This window comes from Cotesia glomerata, linkage group LG3, assembly GCF_020080835.1.
Source record: "Cotesia glomerata isolate CgM1 linkage group LG3, MPM_Cglom_v2.3, whole genome shotgun sequence".
NCBI classification, from domain to species: domain Eukaryota; kingdom Metazoa; phylum Arthropoda; class Insecta; order Hymenoptera; family Braconidae; genus Cotesia; species Cotesia glomerata.
In genome coordinates, this window is record NC_058160.1 from 2,042,165 (window position 1) to 2,067,515 (window position 25,351).

Here is a 25,351-nt window from a genome sequence, read left to right on the forward strand (position 1 = left end):
TTTTCCTCAACTGAGTTCCCCCTTCTCCTCATAGTATGGACTATATATTGAAACGGCAATTTTTACTGTTTGAAACTGTAATTTTTTAAGATGAAAGAGTCGTTATTTACTATAGTGACAGCTATTAATCACTTATTTTCGATATTAAATTAAAAATTGTGGCTTTTATACTTTCTACATTAAGTTCTGTAATATTTATATTTTCGCCACTCTGATGTCGCTTTACTGTTTGAAACTATAAAAATTAACCGGCATCCGAGTGAATTTTACAGTTTACTTTTTTCCGTGCACATATGTAAACTATTATATTCTTTAAAATTTAGCACGGGTTTTTTATTTTCGAAATCAACTCCACTTCTTAAGGCGTGCAAAAAATTGCCATACGAAATTTTTTAAGTTAATCATCTAAGATCGTAAAATTTTCCACTATTGAAATAATTTATCTTATAATTTTGTAATCAGAATTAAAAACCATCTAATAGAATTTTGATATTTAAGTATCGCTTCAATAAATAACCAAAAAAATTGAACAAAATAAAATATCGGAGCCAGAAATTGTAAAATGATGTGGCAGTTGATCAAGTAACGTGACACATCGTTAAGAACATTGACAATCTCGAGATTGACGCACACCTGGAGCTCGTTAACTAGACTCTACTAGCTTTTATGCAATATATGTATGGGAAATGGAATAGAAAGTATATATATATGTGATGTAAAAGCATCGGCGTTGGTGGTGGCGTTAGTAGGTGTAGGACTCGAAGCATCAGGAGAAAGCTTTTGATCTATTGCTAAAAGGAAAACGTCATTGATAATTTAGTATCTCGTTAGTTTACCGATCGTGCGAGTTTGCTAATGTAATTTTCAATTTATAAAAAATTACAACGTTTTTGCCGATTCTCTTTTATGGTTCCTTTTTCTCAGACTCGTGGCTCAGTCATGTTTATTTTTTTGTTGAATAATTGAAATGCGTAACAATCATTTTATTATTTTGTTATCGTAAAGTAGTGATATGTGATCTGATAAGACTTAGATAAAAAATACTTGTAATGAAGGGAAAAATATCCAATTTAATCAATAATTTTTTAAGTATGAAAAAAAATAAATTTTTCTTAGTGTTACACTGTCAGTGTTAATTTAAAAAATTTTTATAACAAATTAATTACAATAAAAAAAAAGCTTTAAAAAATTTCTATTAATAATTTTTTTTAATTTTTACATGTGAAATTTTTTCATAATAATTTTGTTGTTATACAATTCTAAAAAAATTTATAATGTAATAATTATTTGAATAAAATATCCTTCAATAATGATTAATATTAAAATTAATCGATATTTTTATTTTTATTACAAAATTCTTTTTCAATTTAAGGTAAAAGCCCCAATAGATGAACATGTACCAGTATATGATCACTCCATGTATTTGTATATCTATATTCATAAATATATATATACAAATACATGGAGTGATCACATACTGGTACGTGATCATCTATTGGGGCTTTTACCTTACATCTTTTAACAATAAAAAAATTCATTTTTCCTTAAGTTCAAGATTCTTTCGTCCGTTGCATTAACATACATGCTGAAGTTTTAATTTAATATATGTAAAATTCGCCTTTAGATAAAAAATTATTTAATTTATTCACTTTCTCAGTTTCCCTCTGAGGATTGTATGCTTATAACTTTATGACTTGATAATTTTAATTTTTCCGAGTAATAATATTGCTCATTAATTTTTTTTCTCTTTCTTTAACCCGAAGTTTATTAAACTTATTAAAAAAAAAAATGATTAATAGGCTTTAAAAAATTTTTTCGTTTTAAGTGCGCGAGTACCGCGAGTAATTAAAAAAATGAATATTTACTAGCCAATAGAAACATAAAAGAGGATCGTCCCGAGGCAATCAATTTGCGTATAGCCGGTGCATGGATAACTCGAACTATAAATAAAATATCCGAAAATAAAATAAGCTGTAATATAGGAGGCTAAATAGAGGGCGATAGTGCTAATGGAGGCAGATCGTGAACGCCGTGACCGGATACCCGGTTGACCACGACTTCCCCGACGAATCGCACGTACTTTCAGTGGGGGAGGGATAGGGTGAGATATGTAGGATAGGTTTATCACTAAATAATTGAAATTTGTGGTGAATTCTCCAGTGTAATCAGCCATGTTTCAAATAACGTCGATGACCGGGCAATGTGGTGACACTCTCCCTTCTCTTTCTAGCAAACACAGTACAATACTTTACTATCCTGTACAGAGTGAGCTCTTGGACTTACACAATACAATCAACATTAATTTATTATGCAGCCGTGTGTTGTGTATATATTACGTTAATTTTCATTCATTCGTTCATTGATTCATTCTGGATAACTATTTTCACACTTCCCTCTGTTCTAGTCTCTATTTGTCAATGCATCTGTGTGCAGGTGACTCGAAATTTCATTTGTTGAAATCTGAAACTATTGTTGGATTACATAAAGCGTTATTCAGTGGTATTTACTATTATTATTTCAAAATAGCACGCCAGCAAAATTTATTTCAATTGTTCGGCTCAAATGTATTTTCCCGAGCTAACAGATGACAAATGCTCAGTCAATCGTGTTTACTCACCGGTAGAAATTTAATACTACATTTTTCAATGCGACCAATGATCTGAATATTTTTAAAAGTTACGGGTCATTATTTTAAAAAGCTTTTCTAGGTTTTTTCGGAGAAAAATTGACGGGATTCATAGAGAGAGGGGAGGATTTTTTAAGTAGATCGATTTGAAATACTTATTCACACACAGTAACAAATTTTGCGTCATTTCGTCAAAAAATTTGGGGTTAAAAATTTTTAGGCTATTTTAAGATGACATCACCGTGACAGCTCCAGAAAATTATTATGGAGCGTCTTTAAATTGTCTTAAAATTATCTTAAATTATTCTTAAAAAAATCTTAAAAAAAAATTTAGATTATTTTAAGATGGTCTAACAGCGACAGAGCCCCGGAACATTAAAACGGAACGTCTTAAAAAAGTCTTAAAATTGTCAGGTAATAATTTTTTAACAATTTTAAATTCAATTTAAAAAGATCTTACTCAAAAATATTGCCGTTAGAAAGTCGTAAAATCGTCTGAAATATGTCTAAAAATTAATTTTCACAACAAATTCGAGAACAAAATTTTCAAAAATCTGCTCTCGGAATTTTTTTTTTTGGCGTCTTAAAAGAGTCTTAAAATAGTCTTAGTTTGTGTCACGTTTAAGATATTAAACGAAGGACAATTTTAAGACGATTTTTTTTTACACGGGAAGAAACTAAATTTTTTTGTGGCAAGAAATTCTGCGCTTTAATTGCAAGACAAAAATTTATTGAAGCAAAAGATAAAATTTTCTTGATACAAGAAAATTTGTTTGCATTTTAATAAATTTTTTTTAAGCAAAAAATTTGATTTTTAAATCAAGAAAATTTCCTTGAGTTGATTTTTTTTTTTTTTTTAATAATTTATTTGAAATGGTAAGTAAATCCGAGGAAAATATAAAGTGACAAGGACAGCATCCGTTAGTCAGGTCATGTTTGTCCTGGGGAAAGAGAAATTAGGAAAGAGAAAAAAGGAAGCTCGTGGTGTGAGGGCTGAAGTGGAACAGCGACTGTCCATACTGTAGGGACTAATGTCCGGCGCTGAGAGTGACAGGTGGGTTACGGGTAGCATAAAGAACCACTTACCGTTTAGAACGTGGACCATTACGCTCGCAGGGTTTGCGTTACTGGGGATGCAAGTATAATTTCCGCTGTCGCTTGATCTCGCCTGCGTCACCAGCAGTTTGCTCGTCGTGCCGCTCTCCGTCTTCTCCGTTTCCAGGGAGACGCCGCCCCTATGGTGAACGCTGGTTATCAAACATACCTTCGTGTCTACCTTCCATTTTTTTACTCATTCTTACTTTTATTATTATTTCAGACCAAAATAGAAATTATTAACTTTATAGAAAATTATTTTATTTATTGAGGAATTTTAAAGTTTATCCATTCTCAAAGATTCACAATCACACTCATAATTTTTTTATTTTTATTAAAATTAAGTACTTGCAAAAAAATTACCTAAATTTTATCATTTAATTTTATTTATAAATTTTTTAATTTATAAAAAAAAAAGAATAAACATTTTTTTAATGAATTTTACTCTACATTAAAATTAAAAATAATAATAGAAATATTGACATGCTAGAAAAAATTATTTGATTCAAGAAAAAAATATTCTATACCAAAAAAAAAAAACATTGAAGTGGAATTTTGGTAATTTCGTTAGAAAATAGTAAATTGTTAAAATTCCTGAATAGAAAATTTTCTTTCCTTTTATTTTATTTTCTTTATTCTCGAGTAAATTTCCCGAATTAATTTGAACCGAACAATTCAAAGTAAAATGGAAATTCAGAACAAAAATCATTTCTTTAATCAAATAGTTTTTATTTTCAGAGCATGCAAAAAATAAAATAATCTTAAGTAAAATTTTTTCAGGAACTCTTTCTTATTTTACTTTCAAAGTTTAACTTGGTTTTTTTTGTCAACAAATTTCTGCAAGAAAACTTTCAAAGTAAATGAAGCACATTTTTTTAAATGCAATGTAAATATTTAAATGTGATAATATGAAAATCAGGAGATCTGACAGTCTTCGTGATTTTTGTAAAAAATAAATTTACAACTATTATTTTTTTAATTTCTAACTGTCGAATTATTTTTATACTAATTTAATCATTTCATTTTTTAATAATTTTAGCACCATAAAATAAAAAGTGAGCATAATTATTGAAGTAAGAAAGAAATAATACCTTGGACTGTCAAAATCAACGACAGCGCTACCGTGATGCCACGTAACGCTGCTTGGCGGGGTACTATGGACGTTAACTTTGCACGTAAGACTAATTGTGCTGCCTTTTTTTACGTAGACGTCTTCGGCCCCAAATATAGTCGCCTGGGCCGCTGAAACATAAAAATAAACTCATGAAAATATTTCTTTGAATTTTCCAAACAGAAAAAAAATATAAACAAAACTATTTCAGGCGACTTGAGTAGAAGAAGTGGATCAATGGTCAGACACTCATTCTCAACATAAACACGACGGTCGGGGGTATAGTGAAAGAACTCAGAAGCTAAGCATCTCATCTGTAAAGTCGTCATATGGCTTCAAATGGATGCGAGGTGACTCGCGATTTCTCAAGTCGAGATTTATTGGAAAAAATACAATAAAATTGAGTTTTTTTTTTCATTTGAAATTTAAGGTTTAAAGTTGATTTTAAATAAATCTGTACCCGGAAGTTATCGATCTTTCGGATGACCACCGAGGACGATTTATCAGACGTTCTCTGCTCTGATTCACGTCGTTGAATCGTATCGCTCATTCAGCGACTTCCCGTCCTCGTTATTCATGCTTCACATATTCGACGACTTTTTGAATAAGTGGAAATAAAATGTCTCACATTAACTTAATATTTCGGTATTCTATTTTTTTTTCTTGTTTTTACGGTGAACAAAAAAATATTATCAACAATGATTTAATAAAAGAAAAATTCGTTGGAGTTTCACGGTCTATAAAAATTAAACTTAAAATTTTTTTTGAAGTTAAAAAATAAAATAATTAAAAAAAAAAAACTATACTAATTTCAATTTTTTGTTAAAAAAATTAAAAAATAAAGATTGACATTTTGAAATATTTTTTTTTAATTTTTTATTCTTTTACAATTTTAGTTGAAATACAATTTTTATTAATACACGGTAAAAAGTAAACTGTAATGAATAATAGTCGATTTATAATAAGTAGTGATCAACTACTAAAAATTACCATTTCAAACAGTAAAATCGTGATTTTAATAATCACTATGTAATATTTATCATTTAAATGCTACAATTTATTCTTTACATGGAAGAAAATACTATTTCAAACAGTAATATTCGCTATGTCAATGTCGAAAATGTTAAAATATAATAATTAATAATTATGACTTTGATATTTATCATTTCGTACCTAAAAAATAAGCACATTATATGTAAAAAGTATAAAATACAGTTGCTAAATTTCTAATACAAACAACGTCAATATTTACAAAGTAAAATGGTAAATTTTAAACGCAATGCTAAAAATCAAACTATAATTATTGACTTTCTTGGACTGGTAAAATATATATTTTAAGAGTAGAATTTTTACTGTTTCAAATGTTAAATTCTCCGTGTGAGACCCCCTTTTCCTCAACTGAGTTCCCCCTTCTTCTCATAGTATGGACTATATATTGAAACGGCAATTTTTACTGTTTGAAACTGTAATTTTTTGAGATGAAAGAGTCGTTATTTACTATAGTGACAGCTATTAATCACTTATTTTCGATATTAAATTATAAATTGTAGCTTTTACACTTTCTACATTAAGTTCTGTAATATTTATATTTTTGCCAACCCGATGTCCGCTTTACTGTATGGAACTATAAAAATTCAACCGGATTTCATGTGAATTTTACAGTTTACTTTTTTCCGTGTACACGGAAAAAAGTAAACTATAATAAATAATAGTCGATTTATAATAAGTAGTGATCAACTACTAAAAATTACCATTTCAAACAGTAAAATCGTGATTTTAATAATCACTATGTAATATTTATCATTTAAATGCTACAATTTATTCTTTACATGGAAGAAAATACTATTTCAAACAGTAATATTTGCTATCTCAATGTCGAAAATGTTAAAGTATAATAATTAATAATTTTGACTTTGATATTTATCATTTCGTACCTAAAAAATAAGCACATTATATGTAAAAAGTATAAAATACAGTTGCTAAATTTCTAATACAAACAACGTCAATATTTACAAAGTAAAATGGTAAATTTTAAACGCAACGCTAAAAATCAAACTATAATTATTGACTTTCTTGGACTGGCAAAATATATATTTCAAGAGTAGAATTTTTACTGTTTCAAATGTTAAATTCTTCCAGTGTGAGACCCCTTTTTCCTCAACTGAGTTCCCCCTTCTCCTCATAGTATGGACTATATATTGAAACGGCAATTTTTACTGTTTGAAACTGTAATTTTTTAAGATGAAAGAGTCGTTATTTACTATAGTGACAGCTATTAATCACTTATTTTCGATATTAAATTATAAATTGTAGCTTTTACACTTTCTACATTAAGTTCTGTAATATTTATATTTTTGCCAACCCGATGTCCGCTTTACTGTACGGAACTATAAAAATTCAACCGGATTTCATGTGAATTTTACAGTTTACTTTTTCCGTGTACACGGAAAAAAGTAAACTGTAATAAATAATAGTCGAATTATAATAAGTAATGATCAACTGCTAAAAATTACCATTTCAAACAGTAAAATCGTGATTTTAATAATCACTATGTAATATTTATCATTTAAATGCTACAATTTATTCTTTACATGGAAGAAAATACTATTTCAAACAGTAATATTTGCTATCTCAATGTCGAAAATGTTAAAGTATAATAATTAATAATTTTGACTTTGATATTTATCATTTCGTACCTAAAAAATAAGCACATTATATGTAAAAAGTATAAAATACAGTTGCTAAATTTCTAATACAAACAACGTCAATATTTACAAAGTAAAATGGTAAATTTTAAACGCAATGCTAAAAATCAAACTATAATTATTGACTTTCTTGGACTGGTAAAATATATATTTTAAGAGTAGAATTTTTACTGTTTCAAATGTTAAAGTCTTCCAGTGTGAGACCCCCTTTTCCTCAACTGAGTTCCCCCTTCTCCTCATAGTATGGACTATATATTGAAACGGCAATTTTTACTGTTTGAAACTGTAATTTTTTAAGATGAAAGAGTCGTTATTTACTATAGTGACAGCTATTAATCAATTATTTTTGATATTAAATTATAAATTGTAGCTTTTACACTTTCTACATTAAGTTCTGTAATATTTATATTTTTGCCAACCCGATGTTCGCTTTACTGTTTGAAACTATAAAAATTAACCGGAATCCGAGTGAATTTTACAGTTTACTTTTTTCCGTGTTTTTTTTGAAGTTAAAAAATAAAATAATAAAAAAAAAAATTTTTTTTAATTTCAATTTTTTGATAAAAAAAAAAGGTTGACACTTTAAATATTTTTTTTTAATTGTTTGTTCTTTTAGAATTTCAGTAGATATAAAATTTTTATTAATACTAAAAGCTTTGAAATCGATTATAAAATTTATTTTCACAATTTTTCATGCATATTCCCGTTAATAATCTTAATTTTTTATCTAAAAAAATTCAGGAGGCCGTGAAACCAAATTGCCAAATTTCTTTTTTTAGATTTAATAAAAAAATTCACTGAAAAAAATTCTTTATACTTATCGATTTTTCTCACCTCTCTAATTAATATCATTGATAAAAAAAAAACAATAAAATTTTTTCTTAAGAAAAGATCTAACCTGATTCAAATTTCCGTCGCACCGCGTTTGACTTGACATCAGGGAGCGAAGTCTCTTAATGTGGTAGGAGGTAGGAGACAGAAAAACAGAGAAAAGATATATATTTTAAAAATTTAATTAATTAAATAAAGTCAAAAAATTTAATTTTTTAAAGTAAAGTGTAACATTATTTCCAAGTAAGACAATAATCTTAAGTAAAAGCATAAAAGGCAATGAAATTATAGCGTGTAATTAATTAAATCGATGGTTTAGTTGTTTTTGACTTGTAATAGAGATTACTTGGCAAGTACAAAGTGCGGTAGATTTCACTGGCAAATATTGATAGTTCTGGCTCTCTCGCTTTCGAGAACCAGATAAGTTGTTCGATGCTCGAGAAAACCGAGAGAGTTTCTCGGATCTACTCAAGGCATCTACTCAAGGCATCAATACAAGGGATGCCGCTGCTCGGGAGAGTTCAAACCTCGGCTTCACAGAGGGAACAATTGCGGGAACAATCACGGACTGAGAGATGTACCTCAGTATCAGAGATAGAGACGGGAGAAAGTCAAGCTGAGGCTTTACTTCGCAACTGAATTAATCAGTGTGTTAGTCAAGGTGTAACATCCTCAATCTACCGATGCAACACTCGATTCTCAATTGTACCAGATTGTCCTGACAAGACGGTCATTAAGTCAATCACCAGCTCTCTGTTTCACTGAACTTATAATTATTTATTCAACCTCACTCGAAAGATACGATCATTTGCTTTGAGTGTTGTATATTGTTTTCGGCTACTCGGTTAATTATTTTTTTTTATTTTTTTTTATTCAAGGCGTGATTTATCGGAATAAAATAAAGAGACATATTTACCTTCGACCCTCAACGCAAAGGACATCTTAAGTTTGGGCTCAGTGTTAACTTGGCATTCGTAGAGCCCAGCGTCCCTAGGCTGGACATAGTCGATTAATAGTCGCCACTCGTCGCTTCCCACTGGGTGCTTTACTGAAAATCTTTCGTCTCCTGTGTACGTCACTATCGAGGACGTCAGAATGTGGATGTCTTTCATTCTCATCCAGGATATCTGGAACAAATAATATTTTTTTATTTAGCAATGTTAATTTTTTTAATTTAATTATCTTCAGAAGCACTTTTCAGGATTTTTTTATTTTTTTTGACTCCGCTTTGAAAATTATTATCTTTCAAATATTGACGCATATTGACAAATATTCATTTTTGTCCTCTATATAAATAGTTTTCATTGACAAAAAATAGGGAAAAAAATTTTTTTTTGAATTCTGGGAAAAATAGTCTTGAAGAAAAATTTAATTTTTTACGAAAAAGCTCTGATATATTTTTTTTCTTTGTAATATTAACTGGTAAAAGTTATCAAGCTTTGAAAATAGGTGAATAAGTAAAATTTTGAAGTTTTAGCAGCAATTTAACTTTCTAAAAATTTTTTTGCATCGTAATATGTATGTAAGTATATGGGTGATTCTCTGTAAGGACGTCTTAAATCTGTACAAAATTGTCCGACCAAATTATTTTTGATTTTATTAGAAAAAAAAAATAACAAGGGCTACAAAACTATCAGCTTAATCATAGTAAATAAACAGCCGACTTAATTTTTGCTTTCTCGATATTTGTGTATCTTTTGTCATATAACATGACAGGGGATTGCTTGCCAAGGGACTGTTTTTTTTTTTTTTTATCACATTGAGAAAAATCAAGCAAACTATTTCAATGCATTCAACTTTTCAAGTTCTCCATGAATGTTTACATTAATTAGAATAATATTAAGACTTATGGATCCAATTTTATAGATAAATTATAAATAAAAATAGCTGCCAGGGGACTGAGTTTTGAAGTGGCCCAGACACATATTTCCAGCACAAACGGTGCTTTGACACTAAATAAAATGGCGTTAAAGCGCTAACAACCCTATGATTATTAACTCAAGGCTAGTTAGATCCTTATAAACCTTACAAAAGGAAAAATAACACGCTGGATTTTTTTTTTGGCTTTGGACTTCTGGCAGGGGACTGTTCTTAAAATGCCTGAGACAAACTTTGGCTTAATGAATTTAATGAAACAAATTAATTTTCGGTACTTTTTATTAAAGAAGATTGTTAGTTGACTAATTAAGTTTATAAATATTATAGACCAAATTATATATTATTGACGAATAACTTAAAATTTAATCTTAAAGTTTTAATTTTGGGAATGGGACAGCCCAGGGGACTGATATTTCGGTGGTTTACGAATTTACACCAAAAAAACCAAAATTTATTTCATTTTAGTTTTCAATGCTCCAAATAGAAATGTTTTTTTACTTTCGTAATAAATTTTTTTTAGTAACAAAATAACAATTTTTCTAATAAAAAAATGTCTGGGACACCAAAAAAAATCCTTACAGAGAATCACCCATATACAGCTGACTTTTTAAGATAATTTTTATTCATATTTACAAAAACCGTTTTAGATGATTAGAAAAAAAAGTTTTAATATAGATATTTATATTTATTTTATTTACTAGAAAATTTTTATTTCTAAAATTTTTGTATAGTTATTAACAGTACAATTTTTTAAATTTCTATTCTATTTTCTAGTTTCTTCTCTTCTTTACTCGTAAAATAAATAAAAAATAATAAGATTTTTTATTTTAAAAAACTTAAAAGTAAATAAATTGATTATATAATCATTAATTTTTTACACTAAAAATTTGAATAGCGAGCTACGCGAGCCTTAATTTTAACCAATAAGGAATCAGGTCCTATTTTTTTGCGAGTTTCGACTATTGACTAACTTCACACGCTCAGGTATTTTTATTGTAGGGATATTAAACTTTTGCTAAACAGTAAATTTAAATGAATATAAAAAAAAATTTTTCTCGGTATCGATTAAACAATTGGTGACTTGTTTGTCATAGTGATAGTATAAATGGGATAAAATCTGGTTACAAGAAGTACGTCCCTTTAAAACAACCCGGATGTTAAAAGACGGAAATTGTATTTCAAATTTACATTTTAATAGCACTACTCGCGTTCTCGCTTATGTCCTCAAGCGTACACGTTCTGTGTTGCTCTATCGAATTTCGCCGTCAATGTTTTTATTTTTTTAGTTTTATTTCACTCTCACCCACCCTGAAAATAAAGGTCCGCTTATTTATTTAGCATTAATTTCAATGAATATTTAACCGGGTAAAAAGCAAGTAGAGTAAATTGAAATAAATTTATTACTTTAATAATTAAATTCAAATAAAATAAATACAAAAGATATGAACTAAAACAAAAAGAATGAATATTATAAATAAGTATTTTAATTAGTTCTTTATTTAAGAAAGAACTCAAAAAATAAGAAAAAATTTAAAATGAATTATAAAAAAAGTAAGAAAAGAAAACCAGAAAACATTTCCGTCTTGTCTGTCCACTTCTTCCAGACTCGTTAAACTCAAGGAAATGTTTTAAGTGCCAGAGGAAGCAATAAAAAATAAAATAGAGAGAAGACGAATAAGAACCAGAGCCACTAGAGAAAATAAAATAAAAAGTATCTGTACTGGGAAAACGACACAACTTGGGAGTCTTACTATGGGGGTAATTAACGAGTGAGAAAATCCTCAAACACTTTCAACATACGTTTAACAACTTGAGAACCTTTTTTAGCTCAACAACAATTTAAACATTCATTAGTGTTAGTACTCTCTTAGTCTTAATATTTATTTTTTCATTTTTTTATTTATTTATTTACAAATATTTATTAATTAACGCGGAAAGAATTTGTAAAGTTAAAATTTAAATCGTGAGACGGAAGGTGAAAACGTAAATTCAATGTAATAAGGAAGTTCGAGCGTAACTAATGAGTGAAAATAATGTTAAAATTTTTTTTTAATTTTAGTCTTCCCAATATTCGTCAAAATTCTTTATTGTAATTTAAAATAATTTAAACAATTTGATAATTGATTATTTTTACTTTTTTTATAAAGTAAAGTAATAAAATGACTTTGGTATTTATTACTTGCCGGAATAAATAAACAGATTTGGCAATAGCGCGCTTGATTATCCATAACTGAAACGTGGATGATAGATAGATAGATATATATTTATTTGTCCTTAGAGCCGAAGCTCCCTCAAGGCCATCAATAAGCAATACATTTTATATATATATATATATATATATATATATATATATATAAGTATACAGTATAAAAAATACAATTACAATAGTACTGTGAGTTTGATAATATAACAACAGCAAGGTTTTAAAGTTACCTAAATACAATAAAGTTACTTAATAAATTTACAGTAGTTAGTTCGTAAATTTATAAACACTTTGAGACACTTTGAAACAGAAATTATAATTAATTAAACAAATATAATAATGATTTTGATTGTCATTAGCCAGAAAAAATGAAAAAGATGCATTTTGAAATTCAGGAAGATTATCTACAGTTGTCAGCCCAGGTGGCAACGAGTTCCAGATACGTATACCATTGATTATAAAAGATTGTTCATACATATTACTATTTGCTCTTGGCAAACGCAAGTAATCTTGTCTAATGTCACCTCTATGCATTGATACATTAAGATATTGAAGTCCTGGGCCAAACAACTGCCGATAATTTAGCCTTATTTCTTTAAAAAACAAACATGCTATGAAATAATCTCTTCTCTTACTTAATTTTAGCCACCCTAATTTATTATAATACGGGGTTACATGTTCATATTTGGATAATTTGAAAATAAATCTTACGCAAGAATTCATTTTTCTTTGCAACCTAAGAGTGTGTGAGTTAAACATTTCTCTCTCTGTAACTATATTTCTATCCTTTTCTTTTTTCTCAGCTGTTAACGCGATGTTGTCAAATCTTTATTCGAATAAATAGCTGACGATAAACGAGTTACAAACATAAAATTTGACTTTACCGATTTCAAAAATTATATCGGTAATGTATTATTATTAAATTGTTTTTATATTTTGCAATAATCCAAGTTTCTTGTGTATAGTTTTTTATCCGTTAAAGTTGGGAGGTTAATATTGAAAAAAATAATTAAAGTCTCGACAAGAGTTTGTCCGCTATAAGAGCCCGTGTATAAGGAGATAAAATATGTGATTTTTAAAATTTAATATCTAAGTAACTAAACAGTGAAAATTTTTTTAATTTTGGGATTAAATGAATGACGTATTTATTTATACTTATACTTAATTTCAAAGCTCAAAGTTTGAAATTATTTTTTTACATTAGATTCGTTCGAACTGCCTTAATTGCAAAAAAAATAAATTTAACATTTTTAATTTATTAAAAAAATTTTATAACTTAAAAATTTAAATAAAAAATAATAATAATAAATTTAAAAATGACCCTTTTATTAGAAAATTTTTACATTCATCATTTAAAAACTTGATTTTTTTGTTTAAAAAGGACATTTTACAATTTTCTTTAAAAAAACTTTTTTTGTAATTATAAACGATTTTTTGTTGAAATAAAAAATTGTTGATATTTCCCAGAGAATCCTTAAAACAAGGATAAAAAAATAAAAAATGAAATTAAACTTGGGTGATTTTTTTTCGAGTCTCAAGGTGAACCCTCGGGTGATTTCATAAGCTGAGGATTTCAAGGTAATACTCATAGAATCTCAGACCAACAAACTATTCGTTCGCTTGCTGTCTAGAAAACATGAAAAGAGTAGCAGAAGTAATAAGTAGTAGTGGTGCGGTAATAGTCAGACAGTCTTTTGTCTGACGTCTGACCACAGCTCAAGTATTATCCCTCGTGTCTTTCACTGTCATTCTTACCGACTCAACGTCAGACATCCCATTCAAAACTACTTTACTTTTCACTTATACACGGGCTTTAGGGATCTAATGAAAAATTCTCAGTGTAGTATATATACTATTAGATAAAAATGACAACAACTTTTTAAATTTATTATATTTAAGGTGAATTGTGTAAAGGCATTTTTTGGTTTCATGTAATTTATTTTTGTGAAAGAAGTTTTTTGTAAAACAGTTAAAAAAAATATATCAAAAATTTTTCTTCTAAGATCTAGCTAGACTTTTATTAAAATGTTCTGTCTGTGTGCCCTGCTACACTTAAAATGTTTAACTTTGATCTTGTTTGTAGGAATAAAAATATAATATTATTTAAATGTAATGTTATTATAAAATTATATTTTTGTCTTTTTAACTCTTATTGATAAATTTCAACGAGAAAAGTAAAAATTTATAAATTGTTAACATTACTGTATTTAATTAAATAAAATTAATTATTTTAATGTTACTAAAATAAAGTTTTATATGGCAATTTTTAAGATTTTTTGACAAATAAATTATTATAGAGAAAATTAATCAAAAAATTGTAATTTTAGAAATTGCAAAAAAAAAATTTCGATATATTTTTTTAAGTATAAAAATTTATTTGTTATATAAAAATGACAAAAAAGGTTAAATTAATTCAAAAAATTTCTGAGTATACATTTTGTAATTTTTTATATTAAAAAAAAACAAATAATTTACTTGGAGAGTGTTAAATTAATTAAAAATCATCGACTGTACAAATTTAGTACAGTGTATATTAAAGACACACTGATAGAAGGATTTGTTTATATTTAATAAGCTTTATTAACTGTTAATAAATGATTTTTTAACATCATAGGATTTAATGAATATTTATTAACAGTTAATGAATTATTTATTAAATACGATTTATTGAATGTTAATAAATATTTGTTAACAGTTAACAAATATTTATTAACAGTTAACACACTGATAGAAGGATTTATTTGTATTAAAAAAATATTTGTTAATAGTTAACAAATCATTTATTAGAGACCATTTTTTAGTATCAAACAAATATTTCTTAGTATTTAAAATGATTTGTTTGTATTTAATAAATCAGATATTCATTTATTAAATATTAATAAATCTTTTTAAATACTAAGAAATATTTGTTAAGGACTAAAAAGTGGTCTCTAATAAATGATTTGTTAAATATTAACAAATATTTTTAACTATAAACAAATCCTTCTATCAGTGTAAGTAATTTATTAAATACAATTAATTAACTGTTAATAAATATTTATTAATGGTTAATGAATATTTATTAAGTATTAACAAATATTTATTTAAAATAAAAAGCAAAAATAGTAATTTTCTTTTGACACTTTTTATAACCATATAGCTGGAATACATGATAATAATTAAATTCACTAAATAAATTAACCTTTTTAATATTCAAAAATATAAAAGATAATTATGAGCTGTGATAGAATTTGGTATTTTACAATAAACGTTATTATAATGTAATATAATTAATGGAAATAATTTATAAAGATGATTTTTGTTTATAAGCAATCTTCATATCATATGACATTGCAAGCGAAATAAATTCACTCAACAAAATATTTATACTGTACTTGTACTTGTATTTGTATACTTGTACTTTCTTTCCAAATAAATATTTATTGAATGTTAAAAAATATTTATTAAAATTTAATAAATTAAATAATTGTCTTCAAATAAATTAAATTATTAATGTTTAATAAATCCTTCTATAAGTGTATCAAAGACATATAATAAAATTCTTTTGTCAAAAAATAAATTCAAATGATAAATTTAAAAAAATTCTTGAGCCGAAAAATCTTTTGAAAAATAATTATTCTCTCTGAGTAACTACAAAAAAATCCCAAGAAAAAGTAATAAAGCATATCATCTTGTCCGATTGAACGGAATGCAAGTAAGCATAACACAGCGATTAGACTTTCTGTGAATAAACTATTCGGATCAAAAGAGCTGGAGAAGTAGGTTGGAGAAATCTAGGGCCACGGAGATGGTGAATTTTATAATCTTACAGCGAATAAAGCAGAGTTTAAATTTGTTATTTTCTGCTTAGGTCAACTCTAAGGATTCTGAAAATGCGCTTTCCGTCTTGCTTTCCATACCCGGTACCCATTTGGCTCGGCGGGATACACTGGATCTCAATTTTCCTTTAATTTATCCGCGGTGGAAAAATAAGACGCTTCTGGCTCCTGCTTACTGCTGTTGCAGCATCTTCTTCTATTCTATCTCTGACTGGAGAATAAGAAGAAAGTTTAATCCAAATTTTACAGCCAAGTGATGAAAAGCCTTGAGTAACCGAATGAAAATACAGACCTGCATCTAATCGGGAAAAAGGAGCACTCCAATTTATTTATTCACGGTTTACTTTATTTGCATATGTGTATATATATGTACGTACACATATTTACAACACATGAGAGAAGAACACTCAAAGAAAACCTTCGAAACGAATTTATGGGGATGAAAACTAAATTTTTCTCCTTTGAATATTTTCCAATTCGTACACTTCCACGACAACATACGTCTTTTATGTATTTTATTGCCGTTTTTATTATTATTACGTTATTTTATTTCACTTTATATTTTTATTCTCTGCTTTTTATTTTTTTTTTAACTATTGCAGTCCCGCTGATGCTTGAGAGGAAAAACGACGGCACTTCAATACCAATATTGTATTACTATATGTTCTGCAGTTTTATGAATATAGATGGAAATAAAATACCGCGATTCATATCCAAAGCTTTCAAATTGTAATATTTTTAACTTCCCGCTAAGAAAATCTCAGATTTTCAAAAATAGGGAAGTTATTGGTTTTACCCCGTTTTACAAAAATCGAGTTTTCATCAGATCTCGGCGTTTGAAGGTCACAGGAAGCTTCCCTGACTATCTCCGCGAGGGTGTCACTATGTCTGTATGTATGTATGTATGTATGTATGTGTGTGTGTGTGTGTATGTAAGTATGTAAACCTCTCATAACTTTTGAATGGCTTGACCGATTCGATCGCAGATGGCGCCATTCGAAAGGGCTTGTCTAAACTTAGATTTTATATATAATTTGGACCAATTCGGACCAATAGATTTCGAGAAATCTAAAAAAAACTGTAAAAAAAAATTTTTTCAAAAGTGGTTTTTTTGGAATAACTTTCGAACAGCTTTATAGATCAACTTCAAAAACTAATCAGCTTTTAAACTTGAAAAACCACGTCGATCGCCGCTAATCCTGTCAAAATCGGTTAATTCATTCGAGAGATATCGTGCAGGAAAGAAAACCTAAAAAAGTGTTTTTTCGGAATTACTCCCAAATTTATAGTTTGATCAATTTAAACTTAAAGATTTTTTAAAAGGTTTAAATAACTGCGTCAAATGCCATCAACCGCGTAAAAATCGGTTCATTCATTCAAAAGTTATTGCGGTTTGAAAACTCAAAAAATAGTGTTTTATCAAACTTTTATTAGACTTCTAAGCTCGAAGAGCTCAAAAGCATAGAAATGTTATCTGTTTGAGCTCGGAGAGCTCAAAACAACACATAAGCTGTATTTTTGAGCTCGGAGAGCGCTCAAAAACGGCATAAGTGCAATTTTAAGCATCCAGGTATGGAATTAGCGGGAACTTGCAGGGATGGCCTTTAGGGTCAATCGTTTTCCTAATTTTTATTGCTCCACAATTATTTGAAGATTTGTCGGCGTTTTTTGTAATAATGATAATAATAATGGTTATTCAAGTAATTTTTAATAAACTCATATTGCCTTTGAGAAAGTAAAAAAATTAAACATAGGTATATTATGATTTTATTTTTTTTAAATACTTTGAATTGAGAGAAGAGCTTTGTGAAATTAATTTATAAGCAATTTTTTATTTAAAAAATAAATTATAAGTTTAAAGAATTTTAATTTGAAGTCAGTGAGAAATATTACCGTTCTTGAGAAGAATTTTTAGCAATTAAAGTAAATTACATTTTTTTTAGGATTAACTTCATTTTTAATTCACATTCTGTCGTATACTGACGTGATATTAAAAAGGTCCATTTTCTGCTATCTTCATGGTGTGCTGCTTTAATTACAGTTTATTTTTTTTTAATTGACGAACTATCAAGAATTGCAGGTATTAATTGTTAAATATTGACCACCAGTTTCATAACAAAATTTATTACAACATAAATTAATCTGACGAAAATTAATTATCATTTAAGACAAATGATCCATGATTAATTTTCGGATAGGCACCGCGTTGCGCTCTTTTATCATGGTTTTTGTGTGTGTTTATTTGACATTAAACCAACGCATAAGCTTGTTCCTGTGTTGTGTCCTTTTATTTAAAATAAATAAATAAATTAATTACAAATTTAATTATAACATTATGACACATTTTTAAATATAAATATTAAAAACAATAAAAATTTTAATATAAAATAATATAAACAAAATAATATAATTAATAATCTAAATTATGAGCAATGAGAAGTTTTGGTATGAGAAAATATATTCGAAGAATTTTTGCCATGAGAAAATATTGCTACACCGAAAAAAAAATTTACATGAATCAAGTAAATAATTTTGAAGAATTTTATCTTCTTGATTTGAGTAGAAAAATTCTTAAACTAAGAAATTTTTCTTGGTTTAAGTCAATTTTACACCATTCAAGAATTTTTTGTCTTGATCCAAGACAATGAAACTCTTCAAAATTATTTTCTTGGTTTAAGAACTTTTCTCTTGATTCAAGTTAATTGTTTTTTCTGTGTAATATAAAATATTGCATAAGAAATTATTGATGAGAAATTTTGTCGTAGGTAATTATTGCATGAGAAATAAAAGGCGGTCACCTTCATAACTATAAAAATACATTTTTTTTTTAGCTACCAGCGTTATACTTTTTTTCGTTTAAAATTTGTGTTAAAAACCTTACTTTTTCTTATTTCTTCAAAATTATACTTTTGATAGTATTTTGAGAGAAAAAAAAATTTTCTTTCATTGCAGAAACATTAAATTAAGATATGACCTAATACACTGAGAGAAAAAATTTCTCTTAAAAAAGATGAGCAATGTTGTAAGAAGAAGTTAATTAGTTGAAAAAAACTTAGAATTTTTAATAAAAACTAACAAGTTGTCTATATAAAATTGTTTTTTTTCCAAATCAGACAAACTTTTTTAACAAGAAAGTTACTGTGATAAAAACTTTTATTTCTTCAGCTCAAAAATAAAATTGTTTAAAATTTTCAACAAATTTATTTCTTACCGATACCAATTTTTTGAAAAATAAATTTTTTCTCTCTGTGTATGGCTTATTTTCATACCAGTCCTTATCAAAAAATTCTTCACAGATTTACAGATAATTAGTAGCCTAAAATTTGAAAAAAAAAAATTCTTTCCTTTATTATTATCATAATGATCATTCGATAAAAATAACTGAATATTTATGCCACAGAGCAGACGGTAAATCAAGTACGGCGTGGAAAGCCACCAATAAATAAGTTTCCACCCAGTAGACTGGTAGTATCCTAGTTTTGAGCCCCGACTCAGTCCTCTTTTAACTTCTTTTACTTTTATTAACTTTTATATATCCTGAAGCATTTTAAAGCATTCGACAATTTTTAACCGCAGCCCAGTAGCATTGTTTCCTCTTTGATATTCCTCAGGCAAATCGTCGCTCTCATTCCCTCTCTCTCTCTCCTATTTTCTATTTCTACTCGACTCTCTCTCGGTACAGTAGCCGCAGTGGTACAGTAGAGCCGCCACCCTCACCCGGTCCGTATTGAGGGGTCCATAAATCTGGCGATTGCGTGCACTCGGCATTCGGCCAATAAGTGCTACGTGCAAGGTAGACTGAATCGCGTTAGAATCGTGACGGTAGTTTTTTCCCTCTTCCTCTTCTTTTCTTCACCTCTTGTCTCTCTCGCCCTTGGGCCCTCAACTCGCTGCCCGCAGTATCCTCCACATTTAACAGTAATCTCTCTCGCTTTTTACCACCGTTTTATTTTTATTTATATTTTTACTTCTTCTATCTCTCTGCTCTCTAGTCTACTTATTACGTCCAGCCGCCGTGCATACCTACTACTCTTTGGTAAGACTGCTAGAATTCAGAACCAAACCCTTCTCGACTGTCAATACAGACGTTTAATATTCGGAGCAGAACTTGCCTGGAACTCTGGCAAAACAGTTTTGGATTTGTTACTAAATTTTTAATGTAATTCATGAGACTTTTATCTTTATTTTTAGATTATAAATTTTTTTTAACTGTTATTAATTAATTAATTTTATTAACTGTTAACAAATATTTATAGGTGATTCTCTGTAAGGACGTCTTAAATCGGTACAAAATTGTCCAACCAAAATATTTTTGGATTTTATCAGAAAAAAATTAACAAGGGCTACAAAACTATCAGCTTTATCTATACTAATAAATGGGGAGCCGGTTTTTTTGTCCGGTTATACTGCGAAAACTACTGAACCGATCGGAATAATACTTATACCATAAGATGCAGCGTGTTTCGGAGAAGGTTTTAGTATATGATATGGTGGTGATTACTTATCCGGAAGCTATATTTTTTTGACTTAGAAGTAATGAATTTTTATTGTAACTAAATTTATTCTATTCGATTGTCATTTGTTTAAAATAAATTTTCTAATTCTATTGGTTATGTTTATATACTAGGCAGATTTCTTCACTTATGAGACCTGCAATTTCTTTAACTGAAACTTTCAATGCTCATTACAAATTTTTTTTTTTTCATATCAATTATTATTGATTTTTGTAAGAAAGACACGGGAATGTTATAATGATTGCACATTGAAAGTTACAATGAATATTAGCTAGAATAATCATATGGATAAAAAGTGCATGCCAATTCGATAGAATTGGGAATCTGTGCAAGTCAAAACAATACTCTAATTAAACTTCAAGTCTAGATCTAAAAATGCAATTCTATAAAGCGCCCAGCGGAGCAGGCGAGTAACAGCTATAGTGATAATTATCATTATGAATAAACAGCCAATTTAATTTTTGTTTTTTCGATATTTGTGTATCTTTTGCCATATAACATGACAGAGGATTGTTTGCGAGGGGACTTCTTTTTTTTTATCAAATTGAGAAAAATCAAGCAAACTATTTCAATGCATTCAACTGTTCAAGTTCTCCATGAATGTTTACATTAATTAGAATAATATTAAGACTTATGGATCGAATTTTATAAATAAATTATAAATAAAAATAGTTGCCAGGGGACTGAGTTTTGAAGTGGCCCAGACACATATTTCCAGCACAAACGGTGTTTTGACACTAAATAAAATGGCGATAAAGCGCTAATAGCCCTGTGGTTATTAACTCAAGGTTAGTTAGGTCCTTATAAACCTTACAAAAGGTAAAATAACACGCTGGATTTTTTTTTTGGCTTTGAACTTCTGGCAGGGGACTGTTCTTAAAACGCCTGGGACAAACTTTGGTTTAATGAATTTAATGAAACATATTAATTTTCGGTACTTTTTATTGAAAAAGATTGTTAGTTAACTAATTAAGTTTATAAACATTATGGACAAAATTATATATTATGGACGAATAACTTAAAATTTGAATTTTGGGAAAGGGACAGCCTAGGGGACTGTTATTTCGGTGGTTTACGAATTTATAGCAAAAAAACCAAAATTCATTTCTTTTTAGTTTCCAATGCTCTAAATAGAAATGTTTTTTTACTTTCGCAATAAATTTTTTTTAGTAACAAAATAACAATTTTTCTAATAAAAAAATGCCTGGCACAACAAAAAACATCCTTACAGAAAATCACTTTTATATCAATAAAATAAGGTATTTTAAATATGAAAAAATATTTAAAAAAACCAATAATTGATTAATTTAATACTAATAAGTTTACTAATAATTAATTAATTGAAAAATTTTTTGAATAAATTAATTTATAACTCTGTAAAAAATTTTTCTATCAGTGCACGTATAAATAATTAATTTTTTTCGTAAACTAAATATTTAATTTTCAAGGATTTGTAATCGATGATTAATCTCAACAAATGTAAGCGGGTAATTAAAATTAAACATAAGAAGAAAATTAAATACTGCATTTATTACGTATGAGAGAAGTAGTATGCATCAGCGTTAGTACCCACACGCGTGTATTAAATAAATAGGCTACGATTGCGTTCAACTCGGAGAAATAGCTCCATATATACATGTATAAATATATAGATATGTGTGTATACATATGGGAACTGAGTGTAGAGTGCGAGCTGTAGAATAATAGCAGCAGTGAGCTCTCGTGTTTAAGCCGCAGGGTATTTATCCACGACGAAGTGGATTAATTATCGTACACTCGTCTCACATTCTACCTTGTGATAATTCGGTTCAGCTGTATATATATGTATATCCAGACATATATCCAAATGTACATATATGGTACAAGTGGTACTTGGTGGTTACGGCAGTAGAAATATTCAAGTGTAGGATTCGAGCTTGTATTTATAATATACGCCGTTTTATAGCATAGAAGAGAATTGGTATTGCATTATTGTTAAATAGGAGTGAAATATTTCAGCACACGAGTGATACAAAATTAATATGAGTGCAGGAGCACTGATAGAAGGATTTGTTTATAGTTAAAAATATTTGTTAATATTTAACAAATCATTTATTAGAGACCACTTTTTAGTATTAAACAAATATTTCTTAGTATTTAAAATAATTTGTTTGTATTTAATAAATCTGACATTCATTTATTAAATATTAATAAATCTTTTTAAATACTAAGAAATATTTATTAAGGACTAAAAAGTGGTCTATAATAAATGATTTGTTAATTATTAACAAATATTTTTAACTATAAACAAATCCTTCTATCAGTGAGTCGAATTAAATATTTTTGTTTAAATTCATAACTATCGTTATGATCAATAATATTATTAAGGTCACGCTGAATTATAAAAATCGTTATAGTTTCAATTTTTATCTAAGAATATCGAATGCATTTACGTTTGCAAATAGATTTATTAATTATAATTGCAGACAGCCACTTGTTAATTTATCCATAAATCACGGTTATGATTGCAATCTGTAAAAAAATTTTTTTGATATCGTCTGATATGTCTCGGAGTAATTTTTGATAAGTCCCGATATGACTTGATAAAAAAGTCGGCCGTATTAGGACAATATAAGGTACCGGCGGGTAATAAGGCCTAGCTAAGGGAGATTTTGAAGAAAATCAAAAATATTGCATTTAATTATTGAAATGTATCATTAATTTTTATATTAATACATTAGCCATAAAATATAATAGAGTAATGATAATTTTCACCATTTTCACCATAAACAAACACAAAATTAAATTTTTTTAAAAACCTTGCAAATAGGTCTTATTTTACTACGGTACACGGAAAAAAAAATTTCGTTCTGGTAACCTAACTGTAGAGTTACCACAACTATACACAGTTTACTATTCGTTGTAGAGTTACAGTAACATAATGTTATTTAGTTCTGATAACTCAATGTTGTTGAGCTCTCAGAGCTCTACGGGATTGTTCTCAGAGCCAAACGGTATAGTTGGGAGCGCCCTACGTTGCGCAGTAGTGGAGTGCGCTGACGTATTTCATAACCTTCCAAAATGACAAACATAATTATTTTGTTACTCATCCATATTATTAAAAATATATGAGGACAATTAAGTTTCCAGTTTATTTATTTAAGGAAATAGGTTTTTTTTTTGTCAAATTGAATTTCGTTAGAACAGTTTTGTATTTGTGGTTTTTCAAGGGTCATTTTCAGTGAATGTTAATTAAATTTATTAGTTGAATATATTGTGATAAGCAATAAGTTATCGGAATACATTCAAAAGACCCCATTTAACACAAAATAAAATTTGTTTTCGTTTATTTATCTTTTCTTGTGCATATACGGTAGTGATTTTATATCCAATATTTATTAATATAATCAAGAAAATAAGATAATTTTGTGACGACCATATTTTTATTTTACAAATAATTTTTATTTGTAATATAAGTTCTATTATTATTTTATTTCTATTATAATACTATTCTTATTTGTCATATACAATTATTGTTGGCAATATAAATTCGTTCTGTCGCATTTATTTATTAAATTATCAATGCTAAATCGTAAAAAAAATTATTAATCAGACTGCTAAAAATTTGTTATAGTCTCAGAACGATCCTGTAGAATTGTGAGAGGTAAATAACGTTTAGCTCTCAGAGCTCAACGATGTAGAGTTGCAAGAGCCAAACGGTATTGTTACCATAAGAATACGTTAACCTACTGGAACTTTTTACAACTAACTAACTACTATAGAGTTCCTATAGCAAAATTTTTTTCTCCGTGTAGGGTAATAAGGCCTGCGAGTTAAATATACTGGAAATAGATAGATAGATAGATAGATATATATTTATTTGTCCTTAGAGCCGAAGCTCCCTCAAGGCCATCAATAAGCAATACATTTTATATATATATATATATATATATATATATATATATATATATATATATATATATGTATATATATGTATAAGTATACAGTATAAAAATACAATTACAATAGTACTGTGAGTTTGATAATATAACAACAGCAAGGTTTTAAAGTTACCTAAATACAATAAAGTTACTTAATAAATTTACAGTAGTTAGTTAGTAAATTTATAAACACTTTGAGACACTTTGAAACAGAAATTATAATTAATTAAACAAATATAATAATGATTTTAATTGTCATTAGCCAGAAAAAATGAAAAAGATGCATTTTGAAATTCAGGAAGATTATCTACAGTTGTCAGCCCAGGTGGCAACGAGTTCCAGATACGTATACCATTGATTATAAAAGATTGTTCATACATATTACTATTTGCTCTTGGCAAACGCAAGTAATCTTGTCTAATGTCACCTCTACGCATTGATACATTAAGATATTGAAGTCCTGGGCCAAACAACTGCCGATAATTTAGCCTTATTTCTTTAAAAAACAAACATGCTATGAAATAATCTCTTCTCTTACTTAATTTTAGCCACCCTAATTTATTATAATACGGGGTTACATGTTCATATCTGGATAATTTGAAAATAAATCTTACGCAAGAATTCATTTTTCTTTGCAACCTAAGCAGCAG

The 25,351-nt window shown here is 28.0% G+C and overlaps 1 protein-coding gene across 7 annotated transcripts in view; it reads right to left on the bottom strand.

Moving 5' to 3' along the window:
- Positions 1-25,351, bottom strand: part of LOC123261588 (hemicentin-2-like) — a 295,756-nt gene that overhangs the window by 76,561 nt on the left and 193,844 nt on the right. For 4 of the 7 annotated variants that reach the window (XM_044723270.1, XM_044723271.1, XM_044723269.1 and 1 more), the window contains exons 4-7: positions 9,285-9,495; positions 8,436-8,489; positions 4,813-4,963; positions 3,713-3,873 (exon numbers count right to left, since the gene is read on the bottom strand). In XM_044723270.1, coding sequence (XP_044579205.1) covers positions 3,713-3,873; positions 4,813-4,963; positions 8,436-8,489; positions 9,285-9,495 — 577 coding nt within the window. The remainder of the gene's footprint in view (positions 1-3,712; positions 3,874-4,812; positions 4,964-8,435; positions 8,490-9,284; positions 9,496-25,351) is intronic. The other 3 variants (XM_044723272.1, XM_044723273.1, XM_044723274.1) reach the window with 3 other exon arrangements.